Source organism: Phyllostomus hastatus, unplaced genomic scaffold (genome assembly GCF_019186645.2).
Source record: "Phyllostomus hastatus isolate PE091 unplaced genomic scaffold, TTU_PhHast_1.1 phas_scaffold_55, whole genome shotgun sequence".
In the NCBI taxonomy this organism is placed as follows: domain Eukaryota; kingdom Metazoa; phylum Chordata; class Mammalia; order Chiroptera; family Phyllostomidae; genus Phyllostomus; species Phyllostomus hastatus.
Genome location: NW_025334035.1, coordinates 13,462,372 through 13,479,469, shown reverse-complemented (window position 1 = coordinate 13,479,469; position 17,098 = coordinate 13,462,372). Strand labels below are relative to the sequence as shown.

General features: G+C 54.3%; 2 protein-coding genes across 5 annotated transcripts in view; one reads left to right on the top strand and one right to left on the bottom strand.

Annotated features, from left to right (window-relative positions):
- Nucleotides 1–441: 441 nt before the first annotated feature.
- On the top strand, nucleotides 442–6,090 carry MIEF2 (mitochondrial elongation factor 2). Of its 2 annotated transcripts, none has more exons than XM_045824302.1 (4): nucleotides 442–1,158; nucleotides 3,037–3,193; nucleotides 3,389–3,569; nucleotides 4,058–6,090. In XM_045824302.1, exons 2-4 carry the CDS (start codon nucleotides 3,047–3,049, stop codon nucleotides 5,110–5,112), a joined length of 1,383 nt encoding a protein of 460 aa, XP_045680258.1. In that variant the 5' UTR covers nucleotides 442–1,158; nucleotides 3,037–3,046; the 3' UTR covers nucleotides 5,113–6,090. The 2 variants fall into 2 exon arrangements, with proteins under 2 accessions (XP_045680258.1, XP_045680259.1); XM_045824303.1 differs by lacking the exon at nucleotides 442–1,158 and adding an exon at nucleotides 1,238–1,321.
- A 5,478-nt stretch (nucleotides 6,091–11,568) lies between these two features.
- Nucleotides 11,569–17,098, bottom strand: part of TOP3A (DNA topoisomerase III alpha) — a 31,174-nt gene continuing 25,644 nt past the window's right edge. Inside the window, exons 17-19 of one of the 3 annotated variants that reach the window (XM_045824114.1) lie at nucleotides 15,418–15,540; nucleotides 13,740–14,419; nucleotides 11,569–12,332 (exon numbers count right to left, since the gene is read on the bottom strand). In XM_045824114.1, coding sequence (XP_045680070.1) covers nucleotides 12,154–12,332; nucleotides 13,740–14,419; nucleotides 15,418–15,540 — 982 coding nt within the window. In that variant the 3' untranslated portion in view covers nucleotides 11,569–12,153. Of the gene's footprint in view, nucleotides 12,333–13,184; nucleotides 14,420–15,417; nucleotides 15,541–17,098 lie in introns of those variants that run through there. The other 2 variants (XM_045824115.1, XM_045824113.1) reach the window with 2 other exon arrangements.

Below are 17,098 nucleotides of genomic sequence, written 5' to 3'. Positions count from 1 at the left end.
AAGTCCCCGCGCGCCCCGGGCAGTGGTGCACCCCGGGCTCTGCAGCACCCGTCTCCAGCACTGCTGCTGCCGCCGAAGTTGCCTCCCTGGTGCTGGAGCCCAGGCCCGGGGACGCAGCTGCCCTCCCCGGGAGTCTCTATCCGCACGCAGGACGCTGCGTGGCGCCCACTGGGAGTAGGATGCCTGGGCCGAGCCCTCGGTCCTAGAGCTCTGGGCAAGCCCAGGGCTGCTCTCGGCCTGTGCGCTCATCTGTGAAATGCTTCCTGAGGTCGTCGCCAGAAACAAATGAACAAACGCGGGCGTAGCTCAAAGCACACAGCCGGCACTCACGCTACTATTCCAGCTTCGAGCCAACGTCCCCCACCTCCACACATACACTGTCAGTTTGTTTACTTGCCGCACCACCCCCGACCGGCACATAGTAGGCCCCCAAGAAATAAATGCCAAATAAACCATAGGGTATATGCACAACCATCCTTCTCAGGGGCGATGGGTTTTGGTGTTCCCATTTCAAAGAGAGAAAATTGAGGCCCGGGTGGAGAAGGGGCCGCACGAGGTCACATGGAGCCGGCGGCAGGGGTAGGTTTCCGGCCCCGGGGCCTATAGATAAGACTAAACAGTCTCCAAGGCACTCTCGCAGAGGTGACCTAAAGGGTCAGCCTCACAGACGGCAGCGCGGTGCGTGGTGCGTCAGTCTGCCGAGCCCTTGGAAGTAACGTGGGCTCAGACCCCTTTCTCCACACCAGAGGCTCATATTACAAGTGCACACGCGACACAACAGGTTCCGGGGGCAGCTCATTCCGCAAACTGATGAACTGGCACCACACTGCCTAGCCGCCGGCTCGGAACACAATCCTGTACCTTTAACTTCGGTGTGCTTCAGAAAGTCCCGCCCCCAAGGAAGCGCGCAGCTCGGTAGGGGGCGTGGCTTGCTTTGCCACAGGCTGAATAGTGTAGTATTTTGGAGCGAGGACGCGGGGTTGAGCGCTCTCATTGGAGGCAGCTCCTGCCCGTCTGCATGCTTTTCGGAGTCAGCAGCCGCAAAACATTCGGGTCCTGAGTTCTTCACATTCCATTCTCAGGCAGGGACCCGTCTGGATTTGGGACCCGAGGAGACCCGCTGCGTCTGCTGGTCGCTGCGCTGAAGCCTCGACGCAGGTACGACCAAAGCGCCGGGACCCGTCCAGGGCCACCCATTCTCCGGCGTAGAGCGTGCCTAGGACGCAGGTCGGGGGGCGTGGCCTCCACCGGGGCCGGGGGCCGGGCGGCGAATGAGGCAACGGCTTTGGACCTGAAAGCTGGAGTTCGAATCCCATATTGGGTACATCGCTTAGTTTTTCAGAGCCTCCGCGCCCTCCCCGGGCACGAAGCCTTGTGACTCGGGCCTTGACAGGCCCCCAGGAACTACTGCGGGGGCCCCGACCCTGGGTTTGGCAGAGGAGGGGGTAGACAGGTGGCATCCCTGGGCGTTGTAGGGCCCGGCTGCGCAGAGTCGGTTTATTTTTAACCATCCGCTCCTTTTCCCCCTTCCCAGAGTTGGAAAGCTGTGGGTTGGGGCCTGCGTGACCGCGCCAGGGACTCTCTTGAGTCCCAGGTTAGACAGGCGGCGGGTATTGAAAGCGCTTTACAGTTTGTAAAACATACTCCTGGTTCCTCTGGAGGCGGATAGCAGTTGTTGGGCCGTGGTGGGCACCCCGTCAGCCTTTGACCAACCCAGGCCCTAGAGCCTGATTTTTAGTCTGGGGGCATGGGGGATTGGGGCTGGGGCTGAGGTCCCAAGTGAGTCAGACTTCAGCTGTTCCAGACATCTCCTCACCTGGCAACAGTCCTGAGCACCCACAGCCGAACAGGGAGGGCAGATGTCCTTGGTGCCCTCAGAGCTGGCTCTGAGCTCAGGGTCATTGGCCCTGGAAAAGACAGTTCTGCCTGGTGCCTGGCTGGTCTTGTGGGCTTCCCCCTTAGTCACCTTCACCCTCAGCTCTCAGGGCCTAAGGGTAGGAGTCCCTCTGGAAGAACCTGAGGCTGGGGCCTGGTGGATAGAGCCCTGGGAGAGGTCTCTGCCTCTGCTGCCCAACTTCTAGACTTCTCACTTCTAACCCTTCTTCCCTGCTGTCTGCGCCACTTTACAGGTGAGCAGGTGGCTGGGCTCCAGGCCTTCAGCTTCCCTTCTCTATTGCTTGGGCTCCCTGCAGCTGACAGCTTCCCATTCCCATTGTCTCAAGACCAAAGGCGCAGAGAGGCCCCGTCCCTAGGCACTGGTCCAGTCCTGTGTTGGAGCCTTAGCAGTGTAGAGTTACTTTACTTGCTGCCCGCACAGCAGGGCCTTTGGCCTTGACTGGCACATACCCACTGACAGGCAGCCCCTGCCCCTGGGCAGCGGGCCCATCTCCCTAGGCCTGTCCTTTGCTTTGATATCTCTGCCTTTGGGGGCTACCCTGGCAAAATTTGGAGGTAATTATGGCTTCACTGAGATCCCCCAAAGGTCTGAGAGGCCCCCTAGGGCAGTCTCTTTAGGGCCGCAAGTTGTGGTTTTCACTGGACCTTGTTCCCTCCTGCTGTGCCTAGCCCTGGTTAAGAACCAGGATGAGGCAGCCTCCAGGGACTCCCGGGGTGGGCGAGAGCCTGGAGGCTTCGCAGCGTGGATCCAAGCACCCACTGTTCACTGTGTGCCTCAGCAGCCTGTTTCTCTGTAAACTTGAGATTATGATAAGGCCCTCCTCGCAGGTCTTTTGGTGATGTTAGGAATCCTGGAGGATAGGGTTGGGGAAATGGGCCCCTTCCCTGACCTTTCTGTGTGAGCACACCTGTGTGTGGGGGGCAGTTTGCAGATTTGGGAAAGGGGGCACAGGCAATTCCCCTTCCCCTCACAAGAAACCCTGCAAGCAGCTTCTTTGTCATGAGACTCTCATGAACCCCTGGTGGGCTTGAGTCAGCGACCACAGCAGGATGGCAACCAGAATGCCCACTCACACGTGCCCTGCTGTCAGCCTGGCTCCCCCCAGACTCTGTGGTCTCTGCACCCTGGCTCTCTTTCAGGCAGACAGACATGGCAGAGTTCTCCCAGAAACGGGGGAAGCGGCATGATGACGACGTGTGGGGCAGCGCTGTGGACTTCCTCCTGGCTAATGCCCGCCTGGTGCTGGGTGTGAGCGGGGCTGCCGTGCTGGGTATTGCCACCCTGGCTGTGAAGCGGGTAAGGCCGTGCTGGGCCAGTTAACACTTGTGGCTTCCCAAAGAGGATCACAGGGCTGGGGCCTGGGGTGGGGCCCTGGGAGGTGGGGTGGGGGCTGCTCAAGGCTGTCACCCAGAAACCTTGTTTGCTTTGCCCCGGGGCTTTGCCATGATGTCCGGGCTTCAGACACTCTGACCTGTACCCTGCTGCCTGCAGCTCATTGACAGGGCTACCAGCCCTCAGGACGAGGATGACATCAAGGGAGATGCCACATGCCTGGAAGACAGTTGGAAGGAACTGAGCCTGCTCAAGGGCACGCCATGCCAACAGCCCCGGTCCTCACCTGCTGCACTCAGCCATCCTGTGCTTCTCTCGGCCCCCTCACTCTTTGCCCCAGGTGAATGGCACCCCTCCTCCTCTAACCTGGGTGGGTGCCCCTTTGGTAGTCACACTGATGAGATGCATGCAGCCCAGGCTCTGCTGCTGACTGACTATGACCTGTGCGAGATGCTCCTGCCGCAGGGCTGTGGGCTCTCTGCATGTTTAATGGTATGTTTTTCCGCCCTCCCGCCAACCACTGGGACATGTGGACTTTGGGGTTGGTACCAGAGCAGGGCAGTAGCCTTAAGACGGTGGGGGGCCTCAGAGGGGGAAACTGAGGTCCAGGACCCAACTCCCCACTCTGCATGAAGCTGTTTTGGCTCCAGAGAATTTGTTACCAGACCACTGTGCATGTGCGAGGACCTGAGCTAAGTGCCTTCTCAGGTGGCCATTTTATGGGTGAGGAGAATGAAACCCAGGGCCGACACACAGCTAGTAGTTTTGTAGCATTCTCTTGGCTCATCACAGGGCTTCTGACATGTCCCCTGGCCTTTCACTCTGCAGAGGGGCCCGCAGATGCTGACCCTCAGCCGGCTCCTCAGCGTAGCTCGCCAGCACCACTGTGTCTGACGTTCCAGGAAAGGCTGTTGGCATACGAGCGAGACCGTGTGAGCATCCCAGTGTCTCATGTGGCTCTGGCCAAACAGTTGGCTGGTGACATTGCCCTGGAGCTGCAGGCCTACTTGCAGAGCAAGTTCCCAGAACTACCTTTTGGGGCACTTGTACCTGGGGGACCACTTTATGATGGTCTGCAGGCAGGGGCTGCTGACCACGTGCGTCTCCTGGTGCCTCTGGTGCTGGAGCCAGGCCTGTGGAGGCTAGTGCCTGGCGTGGACACTGTGGCCAGGGACCCTCGCTGCTGGGCTGTGCGCAGGACTCAGCTTGAATTCTGCCCCCGTGGAAGTAGCCCCTGGGACCGCTTTTTGGTGGGAGGCTATCTCTCTTCCCGTGTCCTGCTGGAACTGCTCCGCAAGGCCCTGGCTGCCTCCGTCAACTGGCCAGCTATTGGCAGCCTTCTCGGATGCTTGATCCAGCCCAACATGGCCTCAGAGGAGCTGCGGCTTGAGGTCCAGCATGAGCGCCTGGAGTTCACTGTTGCTGTGCTCCTAGTGGTCACTGGGGCTGATACGGAGGATCGGCTCCTTCTGGCTTGGCCCCTGGAAGGGCTGGCTGGGAACTTCTGGCTACAGGACTTGTACCTGGCAGAAGCTGCCAGGCTTCGAGCTTTGGATGACGGTGATTTGGGGACCCGCCGTCGGCTGTTGCTGCTGCTTTGTAGTGTCTGCCAAGGCCATCCGGCCCTGCGGCAGCTGAGCCGGGGCCACCTGACCCAGGTGGTTCTCCGTCTAGGAGAGGAGGATGTGAACTGGGCTGAAGAGGCCTTGGGTGCACGCTTCCTGCAGGCAGTGGAGCTGCTCATCGGCAGCCTAGAGCAGGCCAGCCTACCCTGCCATTTCAACCCCGCGGTGAACCTCTTCGACAGCCTGCGCCCGCAGGAGATTGATGACATGGGTTACGCACTATACTTCGGCCTGCAGGCCCCGGAGGGGCTGCTGTAGATGGGTGGGACGGCCGGCAGCACGTGTTCTGATGCTGGTGAGCTGCACGCTCCTCTCTTCCAGGGATTTGGAGGCCAGTTTTTTTGCTTTTTGCCAGGATAAAAGAGGGTGCATTACCTAAGCCTGCAGGGTTAGCATGTGCATAGGCAACAGTCACTGGAACTTCTAAGTTCAGAGAGCTTGGGTTGCTGTCACCTGAGCATGGCTGTGGCGCCTCACAGGCAGCCTGGAATGCCAGCCTCTCACACACTCCCCCTTGGTCTTATGGACTGACCCCGGACTTGGGTTTGGTCCATTGTCACCAGCAGTGAATCCGCTGACAGGAAATGGCTTCTGCTGTTCTAGGCAGTAGATAAGGCCAGCTGTTTTTCTGTTGAGAGGGTGAGTTTGGTGCTTTGCTTGGGTGCCAGCTCCAGGCATCTCTAGGCCTCTGGAGTAGGATGGTAAACACCGTGTGTTGTTTACCCCCATGGGCAGTGTCACCTGGTGCCTGCAGGACGTGGCTTTGGCTGGCTTAGAGCCTGGGGTTTTCCACTGTTATCTGTGGCCTAGTTTGCTTGTTGAGCTCTTCTCCATTCTGGAGTGGGAGCTTAGCCTGATGAGCTGCCCGCCTCATGCCTTTGAGCACCAGGTGAGCTTCCTCTTTGAGCAGTGGAGGCCCCTGGGAGAGCCTCTTCCCCACTGGAGGAGCCGAGGTTCTGTGCTGCCTGCCTTGCCCAGAGCCAAGGGTGTCCCGCTAGCCACTGGTGGGCCCGGCGAGAGAGCAGAGGCTGGTGTGTAGGCTGGCCTCCCCAGTGCCCAAATGACTGCCCTCAGCTGATGCCTGTGTTCTCACTGAAGCCTGTCAAGGTGGGGAATAGGAAAGGGAGGGTCTGCCTCCCCTCCCAGGTATTCCTCCTATCTTCGGTATCCTTCCTGCTGAAGCAGACCTGTGCCTCCAAGAATGTGAACAAGAATAAAAGCAATGATTCACAAGGATTCGTGTGACTCATGCTGAGCTCTCATGAGCAGCCCTTTGGAGTTCTGGAAACTTGTCAGAGGGTCTCAGGACCCACCTGAAGGTAGCACAATTTAACAGGTAGAGGTTATCTGGAGGGAGAAGATTACAAGAGTCCTAGTGTGATGTCTTGCTTTTGTAATAGGAACCAACTAGGGTTTTGTTTCTTTCCTGAATTTTTTAGTTCAAAACCCCTGTGATTTCTGGGATGGCTAGAACTGCCTCAAGCCTTTCAGCTAATATCATTAGAGAAATGTGATTACTTCACCTTCCTTGTTTCTCCTCGTGGCCTCACCAGTGGAGGACAACCTCCCCCGAAAACACGGAGAGGCAAGTACATCAGTGTCCCAAAAGAAGCCAAAGTTGGGCTTATTTCCTTTGTCCCCACATGACAAACGAGACCATGTGTACTTGGGGCGTGGGCACCACAGCTGCACCGTTCCCACTTGCTTGTCCCCTTTCTATCCATTGTACTTCCTAAGGTGACCACCCTCCTTCCAACTGTGATTACATGACAAGGAGTGAGCACAGGATTAGAGTGCTCCTTCATCCAAGGGGATGTCACATGGGACAGATGCTTGTGTGCACCTCTGGCTGCAGGATCCTAGGCTGCCTCTGGAAGTCATGAGGCCTCTGCAGCACTTAGACAGCAGGAGGACTGCACTCAGGCTCTGGCCAGGGTCAAAGGGCAGGAGACCAGCTCAGCTGAGGGACATTCAGGTAACTTGTCTCAGGAGCTGGTACATAGGCAGCCAAGGGCTGGCAAGGGAACAGGCTGGAGTCAGAAGTCGTGCTTTGGGATTCTCCTGTAGAGTGGGGATTATGTGACACCCATTTCCTAGGATGGTTGTGAGGAGTAATTGCTGGTGGGAGTGTTAGTACAGAGCCTGGCCTGAAGTGGGGTGGCTCCCCCTAACCAGAGAGACTTGCTGGCCCAATAGCACAGAGCCCAAGCACAAGGGGCCCTCTGCTGCCCAGCCTGTTCCTGTCGGTGGCTGTGCTCCTCAGGACAACCGGCGGCCTGGGGAAGGCTGGCCTGGGTGTGGCTGGGGCGGTGGGCCAGGACGGTGAGCCTGGTCCAGAGGCCCTCTTAGATGACCTAGATGACCAAACTCCACATATGGCCCCATCTGGGCAGGCCTCATGCTTTCAGTGGTTCTGAACTTCCCCTCACACACCATAATTTCAGTAAGAAAAAAACTGGGATGGATGAAATGGTAGAGAAATTAGGTGTTTGTGGTCACAGTATTGGTATATGGTTAATACCTGGGACTTCAGTTCCTAGCCGGAGAAATGAAACCAGTCACCATTTTGCTAGGACTCTGTGTGGGAGGAGCTAAGCTCAGCCCTGGCCTGTGCCAGCACTGCTGCTCTGGTCCATTCTCTTTGGACACGGGATGGTTCCAGCTCTGACCTAGGTGCCGTCTCAGCCCAAGGTCTAAACATGTTAATACTGAGACCCTTCAGCTGTGGTGCCAAAACCTGTCAATCTGCGCCCTTGGTTTAACTTTACCGAGTGACCCAAGGCCTGGAGTTGTGACGACTGGTGCCGCAGCGATGTCACCGGCTCAGAATTAAAGGAATGCCAGAGCCGATAAAATAATGACCACCACAAACATGGCAAACGGGGACTTAAAAATTTAAAACAGAACCCACATAGCTCAAGAACACTTCTTACCAGAGATCACACTGTTTTTGTAAATTCACTCATAAGAATGTCTCCTCAGAAATACTTAGCTGCTAAGTGAGAATACTTAGCTGCTAAGTGAGAAAACTTAGCTGCACGATATTCTGTTAAGGGGCAGTGCTGGTCATCCCACAGTGGATCTGCCCAGTTGTTTCAGTCTTAAGGCCTGAACAGAGTCTTTGTACCCAAGCTTTCTCATTAAGGAATTCCTGGGAATGGAAAGCACTCAAACACAGTTCAGATTCTGAGAAATCTGGCCAAACTGCATTCTGAAAGGACTTCAGCCAGCAGGCCAGAAAAACCACCCTTTCCAAAGCCCTGAGCTGTGGCTTACCCAATGGAGCAGAAAGGGAAAAGAGGCTGCATTTGACAGGGAAATGTGTGTGGCCCACCTCTCCACCAGGCACGCACCAGGCACTCACCACCGCATCCTGCCTTCTCATCTTATGACATCGTCCTACTCTGAGTGGAAAATGGAAGTGCAGTTCCTACTCCCACTAGTGATGCCTGTGCCCTGGTGCACACTGAGGAAAAATGGAACCAATTCAGGGTTAGCTAAGGAGCCACCTGGTTTGAGGACCTAAATGAGCCAGAATCTACCTCCAGAATAACTGCCTCTGAGCTAGCGTGCAAACCACACAAGGAAAGCACTTCCTGACTTTTGGTTCCAAACAGGCCTTTCCCCTTAAGACCTGGGACCTAGCCGGCCAAGAGGCCAGGCTCGGAGTCCCAGAGAACAGACAGGTAACCTGCAGGGGCTCTAGCATTAAGCATTCATTCCCTCCTCCAGGTATGGGAAGAGTGCTGGGCCCAGGTCAGGATCAGGCACAGCGCAGCCTGAAGCCCACAGTCCCGGGCTATTGTTCCACCTCTCTTCTGTTCTAAAACAAGGGGCCACCAGCCTGGTACATGACGCATTTGCATTTTTCAAAAGTACATGTATTTTTTTCTAATCAGAAAAATAGGCTAAAAAAAAACTTGCCCTGACTGGTGTGGCTCACTGGGTTGGACATCATCCCCCAAACTGAAAGGTCACTGGTTCGATTCCCAGTCAGCGCACAGGTCTGGGTTGCGGGCCAGGTCCCTGGTTGGGAGTGTGCAAGAGGCAACCACACATTGATGTTTCTCTCCCTCTATTCTCTCTTCCTTGTCCTCTCTAAAAATAAAATCTTTTGTTTTTTTTAAGGCTTTACCTGTTCATTTTTAAACACCCCAACCAGGCATGTGCCTAGACCAGACTGAGCACCTTTGCTTTGCAGTCCAGCGCTCAATCCACTGAGCCACACTAGCCAGGGCAAAAAATAATTTTTTAAAAATCCCAGTAACATTACAATCTGGTGTATCTAATTCAGTGAGGTAGCTAAGGGTGTAGTGGGTGAGACCCAGGGTGTCTTACAAAGGCCAACACAAATGGCTGAGAATGGTGTTTTGGATCATCTTTGTGCTGCTGCCAATTTTCCAAGACAGCACAGTTTCATTGGCTGGGGCCAGCTGGCAGGAAGGCCAAACTCTCAAGCCACCCCCAGCACTACCTCCCAGAGTGAATGAGGCAGGGATGGAGTGAGTGTACACATGTCCCTAGAAGGGATGGCCACTGGGAGTGAGTGGCAAGGCACTGGTTTGCTAATTGACCCTGTGCCATCTTTGTATTCTAGTCAGGAACCCTGGGTTCTGGGCTGCAACAGGCCCCAGAAGGAAAGACAGCTGTGAATTCACCCCGAAGGGTAGCAGGTTGTCCTCCCAGTGTCCCAGGGCTGGCGCCTGATGTCAATGCAGTGCTGCTGGGCACTGGACCTGTGCTCGGAGTGGCTGGCTATGGGGAGAACGGGGCCTGTTTTCTGCTTCCAGCTGCTCCAGGAGCAGGAAGCATCAGAGACAGTTTCCCTCAAGCAGCAGCAGCTGCGTGGGACAGCAGCTCTTGCTGTTTTCCAGACTGGGGTGGGCAGAGGTGCCACAGGGATGTCTGAAGCAAAAGCCAGGCTTCCCCTTCTCTGAGGGACAGCAGGTGGCTCTCCTCAGCATGGAGAATGATGTGGGTGCTCCAAGGGCTCAGAGGTGTAGACGTGAAGGCAGACTGTTTCAGTCCCCACTTAGCTGCTGCCAGGGAAGGCATTTACTCATCAGAGTCCCCATGTCCCTGGCAGGAAAGCTGAGAGGCTTGAGAAACATGGGGAGGGGGCAATTATGTGGCCTAATTCTTAGTCACAGCTAGGGCTGGGCTTAGTAAGTAAGCGGGGGTCATTTTACTATCCTGCATTGTGCAGGCCATAGGAGATGGGGTTCAAACCCTTCCGGTCACCATCAGAGAATCAACTTAGTGTGCTGAGTGCTGCTGGCCTGAGCGAGCCACCCAAAGACGTGGGAAATTCCCTCACAGGCTCTTGTTCATGAAGACTGCACTGCGATTGGGCCTGACACCTTCCACCAAGGAGCCTCCAGGCGACTAACGCTGCGCGCCACGATGAGGCCACTTGGGTGCAGTGGGGAAGACAAGGCTGGTGTTGGTGGGTCATCAGGACCTGAGCTGGCATGTCCTTTGGGGCTGTCCAGCCCAGCAGTTACTGGTCTTGACACACAGGGGAAGCTACCTGTAGAAAGATTATAACCCACAAATGCATCTAGTACCCAGAATTTATAAAAAACTCCTACAACTCAGCAACAAACAACATATTTGAAAGTGGGCAAAAAACTTGAACAGATAATTGTCCAAAGATATACAATGGCCAACGAACACATAACAAGATGTTCAATGCCAGTGATCATTTAGAAAATGCAAGTCAAAACCACAGCAAGATTTCCCTTCACACACACTAGGGTGGCCGTGATCTAATAAAAAACTGTGAGAATGTGGAGAAACAGAACCCTCCTGCATTGATGGGAATGTAAAATGGTGTAGCTGCTATGGAAAGTTGTTTGGTGACTAAACAGAATTAGTGTATGACCCACAACTGCACTCCTACACATACTGGAAAGAACTGAGAATAGGTGTTCAAACACTTCTGCATGCAAGTGTGCAGAGGCACTACTCGTGATAGCCAAAGGTAATCAACACCCCAAAGTCCATCTACTGAGGAATGAACTTAATGGAGTCCACCCACACATGGAGTATCATTGTCCTGGAAAGGAATGACCAATGCTTCTATCGTGGATGAGCCTTGCAAAATACTAGGTTGAGTGAAAGATGCCAGACACAGCTGACATCCTGTATGATCCCATTTACATGAAATGTTCGGAATGGATAAAACCAGAAGCAGGAAGTGCACTGGTGGTTTCCAGGGTTGAGGGGAGCCTAAAACCCCATGAATGCAAGACCAGGCTCCACACTCACTGATGAGGTGCTCCAGGAGCAATTCCAGACATCTCCAGTGAGAAGAATCCACCCCCTGCCATCCAGCCAGAGCACAGCCAGTGGTTTAACTGAAAGATATGGGGCCAAGAGTCCCAAGACCTCAGGTAAGTTCATCTGTTCACCAGCCAGCGACGTGACTGGGCAACTCACCCGTTTCTGCTTACCTTCTAACCAGACAACACAGCCAACATGGTTATGTACTATTCACAAAGTAAAGGCAAGCGAGGAATGTGGCAACCTCTGGAGGTGTGGGTGTTTGTAGGACTGTGAGCAGCTGGGCTTATCATTTGCCACTCAGACAGGGAAGAAGGGCAGGGACTAGGAAGGGACATCATGAGGGCCAGGGGCTGCCAAGGGGTCCTTGGACACTGGCTGGTGTGTATACCCTCTGCTCCTGCCACCATCCACAGACACTGCATCATATGCACAAAGGGAAAACTGCTTTATTGAGGCACATGAGCTGGGAGCATCCTGGCCACAGCAGGTTCTTGATAAAGAGAAAGAAACCTTCTGTAGACATAAGTTTGGAAGAAGAGCCAATTCCTTGCATCCCACCCTCCTTTCTCAGGTTGTGTGGAGAAGCCCCTTCCTGGCTGCTCCAAGCCTGCGCCGGGAGTGCAGGTCTCTCACGGAGGCAGAGGAAGCCCCCGAGGCCACAGCTGCAGGACGCACCACTCCACTGCTAAGTGCTCTAGCTCCCTGCTTCTCCATGGCATTCACAGCAACAGCCCCTGTGGGATCTCAGGGAGCAGCTTCTGTGACTTCTCAGCAGTGGCCACGGTCACTCCTGAGTCCTGGGCAGAGGGCCAATGTCCAACAGAGGAGGAATTCTTGAGAGAACACTCTGGATCTTGGCTCCTTAACACAGGCAGGCCAGATACAGAAAGCAACCCCATTCCCCCACACCTGTGGGCCAGGGAAGGACTGCCTGGTCCTTGCGAACACAGCTTGTTCTTAAGACAATGGGGGTGGGTCTGAGGAAGTGGCCCTTTTCCCGCTAACCTGCCCTCATCTGTTCTGAGGGCAGAAGGGACGGGTGTGCCCAGGCTGGTGGCAAAGACTGCATTTCCGCAGTTTCTTGGCCATGGACCCGGGGTCTAAGGAACTGGTCCGGGCTCTTTTGCTTCTGGGTTCCAGTCCATGGGTTTTTTCTCTGCCTCCCGGCCAGGGTGGAGCGCCCAAAGTCCCTGTGGGAAGAGTCAGAGGAACTCTAAGTTCAGAAAGACATACATAAGTGGAAGGAAGTACAGGGTGTCCTCTAAAGGAGAGTAGTCACCCCCCTCACCCCAGAGGACAGGCTCCCCTCACTCTGCACCAACACAGTGTCACTGCCTGAACCCTGTGCTCTTGAAGGCCTCGGCTCCCTCTCACTGTCCTGGTGAGGGCCCTGTGTCACTTTGTACACACTTGGTACTGAAGCGGAAACTGCGCAAGCAGCTGGCCTGAGGTTGTGCGGTGAGGAGGCAAAGACAAATGGGCCTGGAACCAACAACCCACTTCCCATCTTCCATGCAAAGAAACCTGAGTTCTGGATCTATCCACTCTTTACCCAGGCCTCTCAGTGTTATTGCCTGACTGTCCAGGGTAACTGCTCAGCTGGCCTGGAGGCCGCACACTACTTTGCTTCACTGGGGAGGCGAGGGCCCTTGTACACCTGAACTACTCCCCACCCACTCCTGATGAGGCTGTCACAGCAGTGGCTGTCCCTGGGTCCCTCCAGCCCTGGCCACCAGCCCTGTGCTTGCACCGGACCTGCTGGGTTCTTCCTGTACATGTAGGGCTGAGGACACGTGTGTTAGAACCACAGTCTGAGACTAAACTCCTTTATAAAATAGGGACTGCAATAAAGATAGGCAGGTTCCCATCTTACCAAGGAAACTGAGACTGAGAGGCCAAGTCATTTGTTCAAGGTTAGACAGGTGGGTTTTGGAACCAGCTCTGTGTGCCAAAGCTCCCACTAGGCCTTTTGGTCATTCTCAGATATTTAACTAAGCTTCTGCTGTGTACTAGGGCAGAAGTGCCTTCAATATATTATCTACCTTGATCCAATGTCCAGGTGCCAGACCCAAGTAGGTTCCTAGACATCCTAAGGACTAGTTTCTCCATCTGAACAAATGAGGCTGATGATAACGGTTTCTTAGGGTTTACAAAGGCTACCGGAGCATGGGGCTGTGGGATCAGCCCCACCTACTTTCCAGTCTTTCAGGGCTGTGTTGCTGCTGTGACACCTGAGTAGTCACATTGTTTGCTGGGGCCTCGCCTTCCTCATTTGTAAAATTGTGATCACATGCTTACCTGGTGACAATGGAAGACGCCAATCTTAGCACAGCCTACTCAGCATAGTGCTGGGCACACAGCAAGCTATGAGACTCATGGTAGCTACTGTTTTATTTGGAATGAAGATGGTGCCATTCACCACCTTGCTGGAAGGGAGTGAGTGAGAAGACGAAGGAGCAAGACGACCCAGTGGTCCTCATACTCCCACCACCGCCTCAGCCTGCCCTGGGTCTGAGGCAGAGCTGTGCACACCCCACCCTGCCCAGCCCTGGAGCTGCTCCCTGTAGTGCTGCTGTGGCAAAGGGCGAGCTCCTCACCTGGGGCCATGTTCTCGTCTACCCACTGGAAGAAGCCACACTGCTGCTCTCTTGGCTTGGCACATGTGTGGAACTGGCGGCCCTTGTTGGGCCCGTCCTTTTGCACAGTCCGTGTGACAGTGGCCTGACTACATAGGCAGGATGTGCCACCACCAGAGTCATCACCAGGGCTAGTAAACCCATGTGGGCGGTTCTCTGAGATAGTGGGGTGTCTTGTTGAGGAGGAAGGAGGCCCTCCTGTTTCTGGGTGGCTGCTGTTGGCCCACAGGAAGAAACTGCAGCTGCCACCCTGGCACTTATAGAACTGCCGGCCCTGGTTGGGACCTTCCTTCCGAACAGTGAGCAGCAGGGCTTCCTGGCCACAGTTGCAGACCACGGAGTTGCTTTCACCAGCAGCAACAGGTGGAGGTTGATTTTGGGCCAGAGCCTTCAAAGGCCTGGTCTGCCTGGCACCAGGAGGCTGGGGGTGGCTGTGTTGACTGCTGTCTGTTCTGTTTGAAGACCGGCCAGCCTGCAGGTAGCCAGAGGGCTGGCTGGCTGGTGGGCCAGCTCTGGGGGCGCCCCGTGAAAACCTTAGGTCCAAGATCTCCCTCAGGGTTTCATCACATCCGCCGATGCAGCCTATGAATTCCAGAGGCATGGTCGGAGGAAGACTACCACGTTTAAACTTGAACTTCAACCTAATGGACAAAAGGTAAAAAAAAAAAATTACTACCAGATGCAAGAGTCTTCTCCTTGGTCCACAGAAGGCCGTACCTGCCCTAGGTCTCCCCCTGGCTTCCCCCATGCCCCAGGAAGCTCACACATGCACCAGCCAACCACTAGCCCCTTCAGTCTTCACAAGACTGCAGAGTGGGAAGCAGATGAAATCTGAGACCCCAGTGAATCACCACAACACAGAAGCCTCTGAAAGTTCATTCCCCTATAGCAGCGGTTCTCAAAGTGTGCTCCAGTGGGCTCTGGAGCATTCTGGGCCCTTTCAAGTTGAGATAAAAAATATTTTGTAAAAATGCTAAGAAGGTATGTCTGCTGTGCTCATATTCTTCCAAGTGTGTGCAGTGGAGCTTTCCAGAGGCTACAACACATGCAATAAACTCAGCAGACTGGCTGTGGAAGCAGATGGAAGAATCCAACTGTCTCCTATGAAGCCACACATCAGACTTGCAAAAATAGGAAATCATGCATTCTTATTTTTTTGCTTTGAAAAATAGGTATTTTAGCCTAAAAATGTTATTTATGTTAGTGTGCAATGCATGTTATAAACAAATTAATAAGCTAAATTTCAGAAGATGTCTCCCCTTTAATTAAAATATGGTAAATATTGATAAACATAACCCACAACAAAAGCTCCATAGATTCCTCGACAACTTTTACAAGTGTAGGGGCCCCATAACCAGTAGGTCTGAAGACTCTGGGCTGTGGGGAAGAGCCTGGGAACAGCCTTGTGTACACGTGTACTCTGGCGATCCGTCAGGAGAGGGTTAGGGAAAGGGGAGCCCACCCTCAAGGCTGGCTTCCGCATCAGAAATGGTGTCCGTGGGACCTGGAGCGATGTAGGCCTGCTGACCTGGCTGCTGCGGAGCACGGGGAACATCCTCCCTGAGGTGCCCAGGGATTCAGGTCCCTGAGTGTCTCCACCTGCGCTTTGTCTTAGCGCTGACTCAGGTGCCCAGCTCACCTGTAAACAGGGTGTGGCCGACACACTGGACACACACTCCCATCCCTGCTGGCCTCCAGCACAGAGTCAGGGAACCACATGACAGTTCGACATTCCGGGAAACCCATGCAGCTGAGGTAGAACCTGCGGGCATGGGGACCAGAGTTAGGCAGGAGCCACTGGACCATAGGAAATGGGAAATAGCAAGGAAATTTTTCTTCAGCTGATTAAAGAGGTGTACTTGTCTGGAGAACACTTAAATGGATGCAGTCACCGGTAATAAAATCACTTAAAAATACTAACCTGAATTTATTACCCACCTCCCTAAAAAAATGAAACCGCTATAGCGGTTTCTACTCTGCTTTCTACTGGGAAACAGCCAACCCCCCTACCAACACTGGGGCCACAGCCCCACCAAGTACTGGGGGCTCTACTCAGGCTCCCTGACAAGTGCTGTCACCCTGCCCCCCACCCCTTTCTCATGACAAGAGTCAGCTTCCACTGGAGCAAAGTGTGGCTTGGGGCAGCATGGCCATCTGCTCCCAGGATGCATGTGAGGAGAGTTGAGGGGTTAGGACCAGAACCTGATCTGTCTGATGCAAGAGCCTTTACTCTTAACACCTGCACCATGTCTTTTTTGGCCATTTCTTAATGTCTTCCAGTCATGAAATTCCAGGGCTGGACTAGCCAACATGCACACAATTTACAACGTCCTCGCGCATGTCTGGTATGACCAGACCAGGTAAAACAAACCAACAAATCCCAAACCCCAATCATTCAAATAGCAAGTCACACAACCCAGAAATGAAAATGATCAGATTAAGCCTGGAGCGGTAAACCTTACAAGTCTCCATACCTACCCGGGTGACCCAAGGACTTAGGAAACTCAGAACTTACACAAAAGCAAGTACCTTTTCCCTTTCTACTCCAATGATTACTAGTCCACTTACCCACCAGTGGCAAAGACAAAAACCAGCGGCAGCATTTATTAGGTGCTTACATGTGGCCATCAGGCACTAGACTAAGCCTACAGTGGCAGCGGCTTATGTTTGTGGGCAGCACATGCCCTGCCACCACTGCTAGGCCCGGCTCACCAGCCTCTGGCCCCTGAGAGCCAGGGAAACCGCCTGCTCATACAGCAGCACAGCAGCAAACAGTGCTGCAGCCAGAGGGGCCAGCAGAATGGAGGGCTATGAAGGCCTGGGTCACATTCTGCCTCTCCTGCTCCCCAGGGCTGCCTGCTATAGACAAGCCATCTCAGCCTGCTAAGCCTCGGTCATCACTCCTTAGAAAGCTAGAATAAAAACACCTGCCCTGTAGGGTAGTTATGGAGTCGAATAAGATAGTGCCTGTTGAGCACCCTGCATCAGGCCAGCCACAGCAATGGCAAGCGATGAATGACAGCTGCCACCCAGTCCACCTCTCCAGCCTGAACTTCCGCCAGCACCAGGGTGTTGGCGTGGACAGCTAGGCCAGGCCAGGCAGCCTCAGCCTCGGGGTGACCTGCCCACTCTGAAAGAATGCATGGAAATGAAGAGGGATTTAAGATGTTCAGACTCCATGCAGGGCCAAAACAAGGAGAGAAGCGAATCAGTGTTGTTGAATATCTCTCAAGTATTGGGCTCTGCTAGACCTGTGAATCTTTCCACTGAATCCTCACCCTTCCCACAGTTTTGTGAGGGAGACTAGGTATCACTGCCCT